Source organism: Nannobrachium achirus (genome assembly GCF_963921795.1).
Source record: "Nannobrachium achirus genome assembly, chromosome: 7".
Lineage (NCBI taxonomy): Eukaryota > Metazoa > Chordata > Actinopteri > Myctophiformes > Myctophidae > Nannobrachium > Nannobrachium achirus.
Genome location: NC_137816.1, coordinates 18,152,003 through 18,168,897, shown reverse-complemented (window position 1 = coordinate 18,168,897; position 16,895 = coordinate 18,152,003). Strand labels below are relative to the sequence as shown.

Genomic DNA, 16,895 nt, shown 5'->3' with positions numbered 1-16,895 from the left:
CCCTCAGCTGATACGAGTAATTATCCTATAGGAAAATAATTGAGAATAAAAATGGTTTCTTCATTATTTATCAGTTGAGCATGATCACAATCAGACAGAAAGACTGAATACAAGCAGACACCATGTCAATGTCAAGACAAGAGATTATTATTATTGAACTTACTTAGTAAAACTTAAGAGGGTTGAGTCTATCCCTTATTTTCCTGCAAGAAATTTGCCTCAAATGCTCTTTTTACCTTACCTAGGTAAACTGGCAACTTAATGTAACTGTGAGACTATAACTTAGTTTGAAGCAACCTGTTTAAATTATATCCCATTTTAAAGTGAAAAATAAATTAAATGGTTATTACATACTCCATCTTTAAAATGTTGAGCAACTGGTTTAGGACTAGTCCTTGTTATTGCAGCCCACCCTTACAGGCACTATATTTACTCCTTAAATTTTATATAACTTTTTTGGAAACATCAGTGTTGTAACTTGTATGTGTATTTTATGTGTTGTTTTCATTGTTAATTGGATCACTCAGTTTACATAATACTGATAATAAATTATTGATGAAGTCAGTACTTTACCTAAATCTGATTTGGTGATTTATTTATTTTTAATACAAATGTATAGATTGATTGAATACTTACTAACCCTACTATCATGTTACTATGATAATTATAATACGCTATAATAGATTATAACACAATTGAATCTATTTATCATGTATTACAACTATATCCTGGTGGTCTTAAATGAAGTCATTGAGTGATCAGTCATTATGAAGTGTTTGGCCTAGCTCAGACCTACTCTGGATTGGATACTTTTTAGTACCATGTTTAGTACCACTTTCACACCACTCTACCCAGGTCCTTGTAATGGAAAACCTGGCACGAGTGGGCGGTGTGGAGTGGTGTGGTGTGGTGTTGGGCCATGTCAGTGGAAAATGGGGCTTATCAGTGTCAGGGGCAGCCTCCCACCAGCATGACCTGTGGAAAAAAGTACTCACATATTTTACTTATTAAGTAAACGTAGCCTATCAAAATAGACCTACTCCTGCAGTATATCAATCAATGAAGTGGTACCGTTTTTTTATATAATATCTGCAAATTAACTAGTAGTGCTTGTAGATGAGTAAAAGTACAATATTTGTAGTGATAGATGTAGTGGAGTAGAAGTAAAAGTACTGGATATTGAAAATTAGGAGGTATTTGTACTGGATTATTTCCAATGTCCAGTTTTACAACTTTAAATGATTTGACTTTACTGGATTAAGTACAGTAGCCTACTTAATCCGTCGGGGTAAATATACTTAGTTACATTATTACAGCACTCTGCCGCCTCTCTGTGGTAGTGTGGAAGTGGAGCGTGTCTCTAGTGTGTTGGCTCCATCAGGCTGCAGCAGCATTAGCTAAACATGGCTACAGTACTGCCCATCAGACCACCTCCTCCTTGCGACACGAGTAATCCCGCAACTCCAGGAGCACAATCCATAAAGGTAAACATGGCAACAAAACCGCACGCTCACTGTGTGTTTATTACGAAGCTGCTTTGCAAACATCTCGTGTACTAATTGAGGCGTTAGCTAACGGCTAGCTCGTTAATGAATGGCTGTTAGCTGCAGTGTTAGCATCTCCCTCTTTGTTCTCCTAATGCTGATGATGAGTGGATTGATAAAAGTGAAACACAGTTTAAAACTTGTATTAACACTGATCCGTTTTGAATGTATGAATTTGTAAATGCATGTAATACGTGCTAAATAAGATGCATCTCCATGCGCATCACTGCATACTGTAGCTCTAAGCTGATGAGTTTCATTTGGAATGGATAACGTTTAGTGAGTTTTGTTTGACTTTGACCAGGGTTGTGGGAGTTGTCAGATAATCATAACTGCCAACATTGTCATCATGGGTGCTCTATTTTTAACTGTGTATGGGCAACATGTGAGTGCATTAAGAGAACATACAATAAGAAGTTTAACTATAACAACAAATCTCGCTATGAGTATGTTGAAACTTAAAAGTGTGACTCCTCCTTCAAAACTACCATAAAAGAGCAGCACCTATCTGCAATTTGTCATTTGTCAATTTTGTCCCCCCAAATGTCCCCCCACCGGCCCATGCACCCCAACTGTTTACTGTAGGCCTAGTAATATACTTTTTTTTGTTTCTTCTAACCCTTTTCTATTGCTAGTGTCGATGATGTATTGCATACGTTTTTAAAATGTCTCTATGAATTCAATACACAGGACCACAATGGAAACAAGCCCTTGGGGCCTTTTTAACACTGTTGTTTAATCCACTGTACGATTTGCAAACAGTTAATAAAGTATTCAATCAATCAATCAATCAATCAATATTCAAATAGTGTTGCTATGCTATTTGTCATATAGGCCTATATTATGTGTATGTGTTCTACAGGAAGACCTGATAGAGGAGGTGTCCAATGATGGAAGCCAGCTTCCTAAGAGGCGGAGGATGGGTTCTGGGGACAGCTCCAGGAGTTGTGACACGACCAGCATGGATCCTGGGTGGTGGGAACGCATTATTACTTTAACCATTATTCTATGCTTTAGCCATTGAAAAATAACAGATATACAAGCTCACTTGTAGATCTGCTATTGAAAAATCATGATCATTTGTGCAAGTCCTACAAAAGGTTTCTATATCAGTGGTTCTCAAACCTTTGTGTCATGTCAAGGACTCCCAAAATTACACGTATTTGGCCACGGAGCCCCATCTTGTTCCAGGGACCTCCAGAAGCAAAGATTTGAGTTACAAATATTGTTTAAAAAGATTATGCTCACAGAGCTTGTATATCTGCTATTTTTTTTTTTAATATTTATAAAATAATGGTTAAAGTGGTTCCAGGTCCATTAGAACCTGAAGCTGATTGTACAAATGCCTTAGTTCTAAATCACTACTTCTCCCACTTTCATGTAGAAGCTCGCAGCTTGTACATCTGCTATTTTATAATAGAAAACGCAAAAATCTAAAATGACACAGATGATGCTTTTTTTTTTTTTTTTTTTTTTTTTTTTACAGGTTATGGCAATACATTTGCTTCATACCTTTAGACAGTTGCTTGGTTTTTCATATACTTTTGTATACAGCAGTGGTTCTCAAACTGTTAATCTCAAGGACCCCCAGCTTGGTATGCATTTGGCCACGCACCACATAGTGGTCCTTTGTATTCAATTAATCAACAGAGCATAGAATATTAAATAACACATTAATATGTCATTAACAAATACAAATAGTTAAATTATGTACAGTGGAGAAAAAGCTAAAGCAGGGCAGCCAGTGTGTCCCCTTCATTTGAATGGGCATTAATCTTTTTCAGGGCAGGTTTTCCTTTTAGGAAGCCATATCAACATGGCACACAGATACCGAATAAGTACAGAATTGCCTCTTTTTCGCTTACTGGTTGTAGCCCTCACTAACCCATTTAAGTCAGTGTTACATACATTTTTTTTTACAGTGGAAATAATGTTTTTATAAAGGTATAAATTGTTACCTGTCTCTACCTTTCCCAGTCCCACATATTTCCCAGCTGAGAATCTGACAGAGTACAAATGGCCTTCAGATGACACAGGAGAGTACTACATGCTGCAGGAACAGGTCAGCGAGTACCTTGGAGTCACCTCTTTCAAGAGGAAATATCCTGGTAAGGACTAGACTGCACTCTGTCCAGGTACCAACTTGCTCCTTGTGCACATGTATGGCCTACTTGTGCACCAGCAGAGCGCGCCCTGTTATTTATGATCAGGTTTTGACCCCGGGTCCATTTGGTTCTATTTGTACTCTCTCATGAGTGAAAAAAAAAGGTCCCCAACAATCTCTATGAATTGAAACAAAGTTGATAACTTCACCTAGGGGCAAGACAAATTAAACAATTATAAATCTACACACACACACACACACACACACACACACACACACACACACACACACACACACACACACACCCACATTGACATTACAATGACTAAAGATAAGCCCAGTTTAGACATGCCTTCCGAGACTTGACACGGGAGCCGATTCAAACTCGTTCCTCGAAAACGTGGATGTTTCGAGAGCCTCCCTCTCATTTACGGCTTCCCAAAAGCCAAAGTCACATACATGTACACCTACATACTTATATAATCTCCAGTCATTGTTAGTAATACTTTTCTATTTCACCCTTTGTAGACTTGGAGAGGAGAGATCTGTCCCACAAGGAAAAGCTGTATCTACGAGAACAAAATGTCATCACTGAAACACAATGCACTTTGGGTAGGAACCATCGTACGCTGTCAGACCATTTTCATAATATACAATGAAACTCTATTACTTAAAAGTCAAGACTTTATCTAAAACCATAAAACTTAAAGACTATTTGTATATGTGAGGAACTTGGTGAATTAACAATGGACACTGAACATTTAGTTTGTTACCTTGATGTAATAATTATGTGGGTGAATGTGCATTTCCAGGTCTGACAGCCCTGCGGAGTGACGAGGTGATAGATTTGATGATAAGGGAGTATCCCCCCAAACATTCTGAGTACTCTGTCATACTGCAGGAAAGAGAGAGACAGAGGATAGCCAAAGAGTATTCTGTAAGTATATATGCACCAGACACTTGACTTCACTGTAAGGCTATTGCGATTCATTATATACAGTATATATAAATGCATTATTTGTGTATTCATGCACTAATGTGATGTTTTTACCCTTTTTTTCTTTGTAAGAATCTATCTAGTACAAATTAATTCAACAAACATTTGTATTGAGCATGTTTGCTTTCTACTACATGGCCACATGCCATTTGTCTGATGTCTACTTAACCACTTACTGTAATATGTATTCAAAACACTACAGCTACCTGTAGTCACTGAAACCTTTGTCTGTTCCTGTTCTTCCCAGCAAATGCAGCAGCAGAACCCTCAGAAAGTAGAAGCCAGTAAAGTTCCAGAGTACATTAAGAAAGCAGCCAAGAAAGCGGCAGAGTTCAACAGCAACTTCAACAGGGAGAGAATGGAGGAGAGGAGGGCTTACTTTGACCTCCAGACACATGTAGGTTCCACCACATTCTACAACCGAAGAGAGAGGGTTGAGTTGAGAATAGAGTTAACATTGGTGAAAATGTGTAGAACTTTAGCATCTATAGCAATAGTGAAAACGTGTAGAACTTTAGCAATATAATGTTTTTGTTTGTGCCTTATAATAATAATAATGCCATTAATATGCTAAACTTGGCATATCAGCCAACAGCCATAGACCGGTACAAAAATATATTTAGAGGTTTTGGTTCACCAGTTAAATAATAAACACCAGCTTCAGTATTCAGGAAACAAACCCCAAAGATAGAGTGTTTTGAGATTGAATGCGTTTATTATTTCTCCTAGATCATCCAAGTGCCTCAGGGCAGGTTCAAGGTGCTCGCTCCAGAGTTGACCAAGACAGGGCCCTACCCTGTGTCCCTCATACCAGGACAGTTCCAAGACTATTACAAGAGGTACACGCCTACACGGTCTTAAATGGTCATATTATATCTTGTTTGATGTGGAAGGCATTCTTTCATCTCTTGTAGCAGTTGCTTTTAGATCAGAGAGGAGGAGAATCCCCCCCAAACAAATCACTATGGCTTGACAGTATTAATGGGCCAGTAAGCACAATTATGCACCCAAAAAATAACAGGCAAGATGTAAACTTTGAAATGCTATTTGCAGCAATACAGTAAACCTTTTTTTAGAGCATAGGTTCCCTGGCAGTGAGTTTGAGGAGGATGAGTAGTTGATTCAGGTGTTGTGTATCACAGGTACTCCCCTAACGAGCTTCGTTACTTGCCGTTGAACACGGCTCTGTTTGAGCCTCCTCTGGACCCAGAGCTTCCTGCACTGGACTCGGAACCTGACTCAGATGACGCTGAGGACGGCAAGGGCGACAAAAAGAACAAGAACACATCTGTAAGACATTACTACTATTGATATTACTAGTACTGTAGCAGTTATAATCTGCCATGCTTTAGTACTGCAGTCAAAGGATGCATAGCAAGTGTTATTTCTTTCCTTATATTTTTGCGCAAAGTTGTCTAGTTGATTTTTTATAGTGTCAGTGTAAGGATTAATTTACCCCAGCAAAACTTGACTCCATTCACTACATAGAAAGGTCTTGGTGTAACCACCTATGCACCTGTCTTTCCCCCCTCCCCCGTCCCCCCTTATCTTTTCCTCTCTCGTCTCTAGGACAGTTCTTCAGGCAACACGACAGACGTGGAAAGCCAGGAGGCAGGTGGCGGACAGGGCCACAACAAGTCCAAAGCCAAGGACAGGTCAAACGCGGCGGGCAAGGATGGTACCCCACGCCATACAGCGTCCAACAAATCAGCAGCCACCCCGGGGTACAAGGTAGAGGAAAAACCCACCTGAACTCTCCTGTCCTCCAACAGCAGCAGCACTTTTCTACCCCCTCCCCTCCACTCCTCTTTCTACTACTACTACTACTACTCCCTTACTCCATCCACCCACCCACCCACCTCCACCCCCACCCCACTACCTTTCTTCACTCCGTTCCCCGGTTTCTACAGTTCAACAGCACTTTCCCCTTGGAGAACCTTGTCTTTACGCTTGCACGCACGCACGCACGCACGCACGCACGCACACACACACACACACACACACACACACACACACACAGGGTCTTCAGTCAGTGTTTTGATGGTTGCAACTTGGTTGTTTTGCTTTTGTTCTTCATATCAGACTGTGAGCAATAAGAACATTTTAAAGGAACAGTTTACTTTTTTCTTTCGTCTTCGCTGCACTTTTTTCCAGTTTTGCCTGAAGACATTTTGAAGTTCTAAATTTGTACCTTTTTCCTTTTGAATGTCTTAATATACCTCTTGTCTGCCCCCACTTGTCTAAAAGATACTTCTAAGACAAGTAAGCAGACAGTTTCGGCTGCTAGTTTCATCATTATTTTCTTCTTTTTTAGAGTAAAATATAACTTTCTATTCTGAAACCGATATTCTTCGCTACATGCATTTTATAGAGAAGTAGTAGTTCACCCAAAAATGAAAATTGTCTTCTGCCACTCAGCCTCATTCCAGTGGAAAGACACATTAGTCCACAAAACAGTCATGGATGTTGCTGCTAACAAAATTATGTAAAGGCTTTATTTAGCCTCTTTAAAGCTCTTAAAAGAAGTAAGACAAATGATTATTCTGCGTAGAAAATACATATTTTGTGCAAATCTGAGTTAACAAATGTGCAGAATGTACTTTCTGTTCTCTGCATACTGTCCCCAACAGCGAGTACACACTGCTTTAGAAGCTAGACAAATTAATAATGGTGCACTAAATAGTGGTGAAATAGGTACTTTCCACACTCACTGTTATACAGAGTAATCATAATGGTTATTATTTAAATTGTATTATCTACATACCGGGGGGCTGAGATTATGTTCCTCCCTGTGAGTGTCTCTATCCGATCTTGGACAGCTTTCTCGACCACATACTTTGCATGCACACTAGCAGTAGGCCTCTGTAATGAACAGGAACATCATCCTGTCGATGAAATAGGTCCTATAGGTTGCAAAAAGCCCTGTAGAACCCCCAGAGGTATAATTTGCTCTGGCAGTAAATCAGTGGGTAGAATTGATAGTTGCCCAGCATTGGCAGTATCCAGGGGAGGTTGGCTGAACATGAACTCTTTTTCAGCAACACCCTGCTACACACACATTAAAAGCTGGGAACTGCTTCTGTGTGGAGTTTGTATGTTCTCCCTGTGTCTCTAGGGTAGATACCCTCACAAAACATGCAGTAATCCTGGTCTCTATAATGCCTCCCGTTGGTCAGCTGGGGCACACAGCATTCAGGATTACGGCTTAGGCAATTGGCACTGGGTGAAAAAAGGGTTACAAAAATCGTGGGATAAAGATTTTGAATTAAAATACTGTCTTATACTGTTGGCCACTGAGCACCTCCACTGGAGCATTTTGGGGTTCGGTGCCTTGCCCAAGGACACCTTCACTTAGGCGGTGTTGGGGGAGAGGTACTGTTAGGCCGGCTTTACACTGCCACTGAAATCTAGCCTGAATCAGATCTGAGTCACATCAAAAGTGGAATCCGATTTTTTTTAAATAGTCTAAATCCAGACAGGTCACATGCAGGTCACATGAAATCCGATTTTGAAAAACCACATCCAGAGGTGTTTTCAAATCCGATCCATATCGGATCTCAGGACATCTGTCTCAGTCTGAAAGCAGTAACCACATCCACCCCATTGAGTTATACGCAAGTCACATGCAAGTCACATCAAACTGTCCAAACGTCACTTGCTGCGTGACCCGAGCGGGAGGCACCACTGATGTGACGTTATAACAAAGCGCGAGTATTTACCATTTTGATTACAGCGCGCTGAGCACATGAGAAAAACAAGAGGGGAGAGAGAAAACACATGAGCTAAAAGTAAAGAAAAGAAGAGAGAGAGAAAAACAATATTGTAACGTTGTCTGTTATGTCGCATTTCCTGAACGTGATCAACTAGCGCCAACGTTGTTATGTAACGTCATGACGCCGACGTCGTTACCACGGTAACCAAAGCAGATATGTAGACGCAGGGCAGCTTTGGGCGGACGCTGTTAAAATCAGTCAGAACGCACAGATCCGATCTGGTCACTTTCAAATGCTGGATTTGACTGCAGTGTAAATCCGGCCAAAGTGGTGGCCAATCACTTCTCCACACAGACTTTTCCTGTCGTTCCGAGGGATCAAACTATGAACCTTTCTGTCACAAATGTTCTCTTCTAACCCTTAGGGCAAGGCCGAGCTGCTGGGTGTAGAGGGGCTCCTTGTCCAATTTGCATTGGCGGTGCAGCATTAGTTGGAGAGCTTCTCACCCAGTTTGCATTAGCAGTGAATCTATAGGTAGAGAGGGACTCCTCGCCCAATTTGCATTGGCAGTGAATCAGTGGGTAGAGGACTCCTCGCCCAATTTGCTCTTGCAGTGAATCAGTGGGTAGAGGACTCCTCGCCCAATTTGCAATGGCAGAGAATCGGTAGGTAGAGGGACTCCCGAGGGGCTTCTCGCCCAATTTGCATTGGCAGTGAATACTTTCGGGGGAAACCTCTAGCGCTTCCAGTGCCAGCCTCTTCTGTCGAAAACGGCAGGCCTCTGTCGCTTCCAACAGGAGGCTCCTCAGTTGGAAGCCCTTGCCCCAGCAGCTACTGCTGCCAAGGAATGCATGAAGAACCCAGGTGACCGGGGGCACACCGGCTGCACACATTTTTCACCGCGCGGCAACGCCTGGAAATAGAACAGTGGCATATCGGAGCAGCGGGCGAACGCTGCTCCGATGGGGACGGCTGTTTGAAGCACACAGTCCGCAGCCAGTGTGCGTTCCCCTTTATTTGGCTCCACAAAGTCACTTGTTTAAAGTGGTTATTTATGAGTTGAAAAACTCATAGATTTTAATAATTAATTGAAAAAACAATACAAATACAGTATGACTACTATTAACTAATAGCAGACATCCAACCATGTTAACCATGGCATCGCAAGGTCAATCAATCAATGTCAGGCCATGTGGTCTTTGAAGACTATTGGTCCATTAACGTTCAACAGGCTGGGAGGCAGAAATTGTTTTCACCCCTGCCTGTCCGTGTGTCTTTTTCTAATGGATGGCATTTTTATAGCGCTTTTCTAAGCAAGTTTGCGAACTCAAAGCGCTTTAATGGTCCATTCATTCATTCATACATTGGGAAGTGAAGTGGCGAACAGTCGACGCCAGCGTCCTCACTTCCCACATTCACACACCAACCAATGGTGGCAAGCTAACACCGACCGACTTGTTTCTATTTTTTTCGGTTTCAGTTGTTTTGAAGAAAGTTGCTAGATATTTTGCTAGCAAAGTCCTTGAGTGTTTTGTGGGCAAATAAACTATATCCGTAATATTTCCACGGGCATGAGTAGGTGTAGATAATGATATAATTTACATTCTAGGGTGAACCATTCTTTTAAAAACAATAGTTGCTGTCAACACTAAAGTTTGAGAGTTTATAACTACATTTTGTTGCAAGTGTGAAATTTGCATAAGCTCTAATGTTTTACGTGTATATCCGTATGTGTTTCTTTTCTTTTTTTTCGTCAGTGATGTACTTTGCTCTGTTCTAACTTATCAGACAGTTTGATATGGGCCTCACTGCTCCTTATTAGTTATCTAGAATAGAAGATGGCACACTGACCCTATTCACACTGTGGCTCACATGGGCTCAGCTGTAACTAGCATTAGTTTATCCATTCCTTAATAACACTTTCTTTAGCACACCTCTATGAAGGATTTTGTTAAGGGAGTGATAACAATTTACATTTTAAGTCCTTATAGCTAATTCTCGACAGATTTTTAAATAAACACTATATACGTGTATGTATATACTGTGGCTGGCATTATCGCCCCACTTTCCTTTGCATAAATTGGACACACATAAGTTCAGTTTAGCTCAGCTCTGTGGTGTGAACAGGGTCCTTTTCCATTGTCTGGTTTTAAGTCTGCCAGTTCAGTTTAAAAAATTTTGTTCAACGTTTTCTCAGAGTCAGTTATCTATTCTAGCGGATAGCTGAGACATGGGGACCCTGCCCACTATACTTCTAGATCGACACCAACCTGATGTCTTTAATGATCAGATCAGATTGGTTTAACTACAATAATTGCAAGCTATTAATCAAAGGTTACATATATTGGCCAGTGGCAACTGGCAAAATAGCAGAACATTTAGCAATGGTTACAGTAATGTATCTAGAGTATATTTACGGTGTCCTCTTTGTCAGAAGCTGTACTATATTTGCAAACTGCCAAAGCTAAATGACCATACCTTAGGTGCAGCATTCTTTTGATGGAATTTTGAGTCCTAAAACATGAAATGTATTTATTTGTGTGCAGATGCATGGTGTGGCATTATTTAGATAATGTCAGGTGCATATTATTGAATTTTATGGTAAATATTTTATTATCATTATCACTGTTACCCTTGTCATATATGTTGTAGGTAGGATATGCGTTTGGTTACCCACGCTTAACTTTATTTTTTATTGTTGAGAATGTGTTTGTATCTTCTATTTCAAACATTTTGAATTTGACAGCCATGGTTTTCATCAGGTGGTCATGGGGATATGCGTTATGCGTATTCCATTTATACACACGGTCTGTTCTGTGCTAGTGAGGTACAGCTGATAATTAGCACCGCTCTTCATTTTCCTAATTTGTTAAATGTTATCAGTCTGTTGGCAAAAGAGAGAGACATGCAAAGGTGTAAGCTCATATATCTAATATGGTCAGAAAAACACAAACTTTTTAGAATTGGCTCTAGTCTTCAATGATCTAAAGACATGTAGGTAGATAATATGAACTGTGGTTGACTGTGAACTCTACTGGTGTTTCCAATGTAGTCTGCCTCTTTGTACATATCTATGGGTTGCTTACCTTCTTGCAACATGTATGCACCCCCAGTTAAATGATACCTTATACCAGCTGGTATTATTTCATGCATGTACTCTTTCTTGCATTTGCAGAATTCACATTCAATTGAAATTCAAAAATGTGATCAAAAGTAATTGACCCCTTACCTGAAACAAGCCCAATGAATGGCTCATTTTGGTTTTCACTCTGAGTGGTTGCCTACTAGGCTGTTTATATGCATGTACTCAGATGGCTAAATGAACTATTTGATACTGATTTGATCTGGGCTTCATAAATTCATAGTCTGGAAGAAGGCAAAAATACACCCTAAATTTACATTATTTAAAGAGCTGTATCTGAGTGAATCCTGACCCTGCTTCTTTTGTTCTCTTATTTTAGCTCTCTGTGTCCTTCTAGTCTTGCTTTATTCCTATGACTAAACCTGGTGCTTTATTAACTCATACCTTTGTGTCTTTGGCCATCTGTCTAATCTGCTTCCTCTGTCAGGGGACATTTTAATGAAGGATGCTTCACAGCTTGTCACAGAGCTTATTTGAATAAAACACTAATAAGTAGCTCAGATGTGGGGTGGCGGCAAATATTTGAATGTTGGACTAGATTTCAAAAGTATTTTATGACCACCATTTCATATACAGACAGGTGACAAATTAAAAGAAAAACAACATAGTGTCTTATTAATGTGTGTCGGGCCAGTGCACCTTGGCATAGATTCTACAAGTCTCTGGAACTCTTCTGGAGCGATTCTAGTCTAAAGTTATTCCTCATTTGGTGTTCTGGTGATGGTTGTGGAAGACGTCAGTCCAAAATCAGCCATACTGTAGCCTAAGAGACTGTGGATGTTCAAATGGAACCTATACAGGTCCATTAGTAGTGTTGCAGGGCATAAACCGGAATTTGTTATGTTACCCTATTTATTCAGTTTTTCCTGTCATTTGTCACTTGTCTGTATATTCTCTTCTAAGGTTATTTAAAACCATACATTTATTTCATAGCTTTTTATTTGCTGCAGTTTTCCTGTACAGCATGACTACACAACAGGGGGGTTTACAGTCCAAATAAAAACTGGAGATTTCAGTTTGTATACTAGCATTGACGGTGAACAAGGCAAGCGTTTATATCAATATTCTGTTGATCCAGTATAGTTTGAGTCACATTTAATCTATAGAATGTCCCACCGTAGACATGTGATGTCCTGATTTGAATCTCCCTCCTCTCTGCTCTGTTTGGTTATTTCTTCTCTGAACCGTCTTGTGGTCTAACCTGATGGTTTGTTTTATAGTAAGGAACTCTGAGATTGTCCATATTTATTAGACACCACAGTTGAAGAGTTGCAATAAAAGTTTCAAACCCATAGAGTGGAGAGAGAAGTGGTGATTTTTCTCCAGCAACTGTACTTACAGCCGTTTCTTTATTTAGTCAACAAACAGTTGATGGTCAACTAGTCTGACATGAGCGATAATGGGTGTGTTTGTGATTCGGTAATCTTACCGCCAGACCCCAGTCTCATTTTCAACTGGGCTGTTAGCAAATTAACACTTTTGTTTGTTTATTCAAAATAAAACCTTCTCAAAGTTTTCAGAACACACTGGGATCTCTGTCAAATGAGTCTGTAAGGTATACTTTCAGGTGTTGACAAGATTAATAAGAATTAAGTAAATTAACTGGCTACATTTTCAAGCAAGCCAGTCACAGCTGCTCCATAACCGTTCAAATGTGTAATGTCCTTTAAACGCTCTAACATAAACATAATGACACTTCTTCAGTTGGAGCTAGACGATGCTTTTCTTAATGGAGCATCAGATTGCCTTTATGAACACACCCATTAAGTGTGTTACTGTAAGAAATGTCAGATCAGCTTTTTTTCAAACAAAGCACATTTTATTTACACGTAAATCAAGCCACAATGTTGTTGAGTGTATGTTGTTACTGTATGTACAGTTGTTTCTCCCTTGTTATTTACATACGCCTTTGGGCACAATTCTAAAACACAAGAGGATTGAAATGTTTTATCTGTTATTTGTGTTTTTTCTTTTTTAAGTATTGAAAATGTAATTAAATGTAGTAAATCCTTACTGTTAATTGAACTAAGAAGACTGTACAAATGGAACCAAATGGACCTGTCCATTTGGTTCCATTTGTACAGTCTTCTGAGCTATTTTGCCTATGACTACACAGGTCACCTTTATGATTTCATTTGGTTTTATAGCATTATTCTGCCCTTGCAGCAAAAGGTCATTCCCAATGCTATATGTGGCATTTGCCAGAAGGGTAAAGAGTCCAACAAGAAAGGAAAGCCAGAGACTCTCATTCACTGCTCCCAATGTGACAACAGCGGTAAGTTCACATTATTATTTTAAAGGATAATTACATTCTTTATGAGATTAGTTTTTCTTCTTTTCAACAGTTATCTGAGAACCAGGTTAAATTGCAGATTGTGGTTTGGCTTTTTGGTACTTGCTGTCACTTAAAATGGGTGTTGTGGATTATATTATTACTATTATTATTATACATATTATAAAATGAGTTGCCCCTAGGCCTTTTACTCTTTGAGTATAAGTGAGGGGTGACTGTGTTGTGAATATTAGTCAAAACATTAATTTAATTTTCATCTTGGACTAATATCTAACATCCAGTGGAACCCAGCCAGTGGGTACTGCTACAGGGGAGGCTCTCTCCATTCCGACATGTCGCCACTCCGAAATGGACTTCTTATTGTCGGAGTGGCGACACTCCCCATGGGCCTAAGGTTTAGGGTAGGGGTAGAGATAGGGTTAGTGTCGGAATGGAGACATGTCGGAAAGGAGACATGTCGGAGTGGAGAGATGCACCCCTGCTACAGTAGTGGCGTTTCCATAAAGCCTCTAAATGCGCATTAATCTTTTTATGGAAACACTTCAAAATTCGAATAAACTTTCATTATCCACACAAACTTTTATGCGCTTGGAGGAGGTGGATTTTGAGGCTTTATCGAAAAAACTAAATGCGCATTAGTTAATGGAAACGGCCAATAAATGCGAATAAATGATGACGTTCTGGTCCATTGTCCTCCAAGTTAACACTTTCCCCTACAAGGCAGGTGCTTGTTGTTCTTATTTAGACAAGAGAGTATGTGAGAAACAGGACATTGAGTGGTGGCAGAGAGGGGAAAGGACTCTAGAATGGAAGCAGGGACGTGTGATTAGGTGGTAATCACACTGCATTACTGCCTTGGTTTTCCATAATGTCTCGATTACTTGGCAAATGAAAACACTGAAGACACTAAATACTTGTCAAGGTATTCCTTTAATGACAATTCAAAAAAGAAAATCACATATTCATCAGTTAGCAGGTAGTATCAGGCATTTATACTGTAGTGATAGGTTTGTTAGTCATTCAGAGGACTGAAGGGTTTCTCCTTTCTTGCTTTTTTTGGGTGTGTGTCTTGTGTATGTGTATAAAGCTCCTTTGAATTGTATATGGATGTTTTCTGTGTGAGAGCCTGCCTCTATCTGTATCTCTTTGCCTTTACGTCTTTCCCTGTGGGTGTGTGCATCATTGATTTGTCTACCTGTGCATGTGTGTGCATCCAACAACCTAGGACATCCATCTTGCCTGGACATGTCTGAGGAGCTGGTGTGTGTGATCCAGACCTACCGTTGGCAGTGTATGGAGTGTAAAACGTGCACTGTGTGCCAGCAGCCACATCACGAGGACGAAATGATGTTCTGTGACAAGTGTGATCGAGGATTCCACACATTCTGTGTCGGCGTGGATTCTATACCCACGGGTGAGTTGACTCAATTGACAAAATTAGGGAGTGGACTGGTTGACCACTTAAGCCCTATTTTATACTTGTTCATGTTGATGCGAAACGAACAAAAATAGCCTATCTACAAGCTTGAAATGTGTCATGATGGGAGCTTGTAGATCAGCCCTTTTTTTACGGTTTTGCCTACAATGACATCCCCAAAATTGGATGCCATTGAAAGTGATGTGCTTGTAGATCAGCTCTTTTTGAAAAGGTTTTAGCTCTATTGACATGCCCAAAATATGTCCCCCCCCCCCTCATATGCCATTATTCCATCCACCCACCTCCACCCCCACCTTTTCCCGGATGGTTGAAATTCACTTCAACAGCACTTTTCAGCTTGGAGAAACTGGTCTTCACACACACACACACACACACACACACACACACACACACACACACACACACACACACACACACACACACACACACACACAGATTTTTTTTCGTGATCAACACAGTGGACAGGAAACACAATGGTTAGAGACAAATAGGGAGACTTTTTTTTCCCTGTGATATTTCATCCTTTACTCATTCTGTCAAATGTTTTCCGTAGGTCTCTGGATGTGTGAGCTATGCGAGAAAAACTTCACCACACCCAAGAAGAAAGGAGAAAAGAAGTCCAAATCAGCTCAGAAATGATAAATGGCAACAGAGACCTGGTTCTCCCTAATGCACACATATACTGTACACATAGTATAAACGTATATGTATAAATTGTCCGTAAGGCCCAGCACACAAAATGTTGATCAGATGTAGACCCAGATTATAAAAGAAATGCAGACTGAAACTGTACACATACAGATTCCTAAGAAGATCAGGTTGAAATGTTTACCTCAATATTTCTAATGGGCTTTTTTGGGACATATAAATTGTAAGGGTACATATCCAACCAACATTTTACTTAATTTTTCATGCTTAGACCATCATTTTGGGAGCAAAAAAAAAAACACCCAAGCACCCAACAACATAAGCTATATTCAATTAGAGATACATATATATTTTTATACATGGAAAATAGGAATAGTGTATGTGTGTCTATGCTATAGGTCCAACAATAAAATCTCATGAATATTTGTGACAGCATTTGTTCCAGATTATTTAATGGAGCAGTTATACTGGGAGTTGGCTTCAGCAAATTCATGAGACCCTGCTTTTTAAAGTAGTCTGGCAAGGGCAGGCAATGGCTTATTCGTTATTCATGATGATGGGCAGTTTCCTCCTAAACATCTTTTAAGAAAACACAAAATGTGACCTGGGTTGTAGTTGACTTTGTAGTTTTATTTAAGTTTTATTTAACAAGGGTCCGGGGCAGTTACAGATTATTTTTTTTGTTTAAAGAAAGTGTGGATTAAATTGAGGCCCTAACAGTGACCAGTTCTACCTGTCTTAAGGATTGACTACTAGAAAGATTGTGTTTCACTTTACTTGCATTACCTTGCTGTATGATTTCTACGTTTTCCGTGTTGATTTTGTCCTAATTAAATCTATGCACTCACAAACGGTGCTTTCAAAGCCACTATGAATTAGAACCTCTGCAGCTCTGCTGAATCATGTTTTTACTTTTTCTTACTTTCCTTTTGTACTCCATTAGCCTGCGATGATTTTGGTCATATTGTGTGTGTATATATGAAATTGCCCCCAATAAAAGCTTTTTAGTAAAAGGT

General features: G+C 39.9%; 1 protein-coding gene across 1 annotated transcript; it reads left to right on the top strand.

The window, feature by feature from the left end:
- Positions 1-1,387: 1,387 nt before the first annotated feature.
- On the top strand, positions 1,388-16,157 carry phf10 (PHD finger protein 10). The gene is made up of 12 exons (XM_080729285.1): positions 1,388-1,484; positions 2,407-2,519; positions 3,522-3,652; positions 4,177-4,260; positions 4,461-4,585; positions 4,893-5,042; positions 5,375-5,484; positions 5,788-5,935; positions 6,215-6,376; positions 13,667-13,775; positions 15,019-15,207; positions 15,785-16,157. The coding sequence occupies exons 1-12, from the start codon at positions 1,404-1,406 to the stop codon at positions 15,868-15,870; spliced, it is 1,488 nt and encodes a 495-aa protein (XP_080585411.1). The 5' UTR covers positions 1,388-1,403; the 3' UTR covers positions 15,871-16,157.
- Positions 16,158-16,895: the final 738 nt, after the last annotated feature.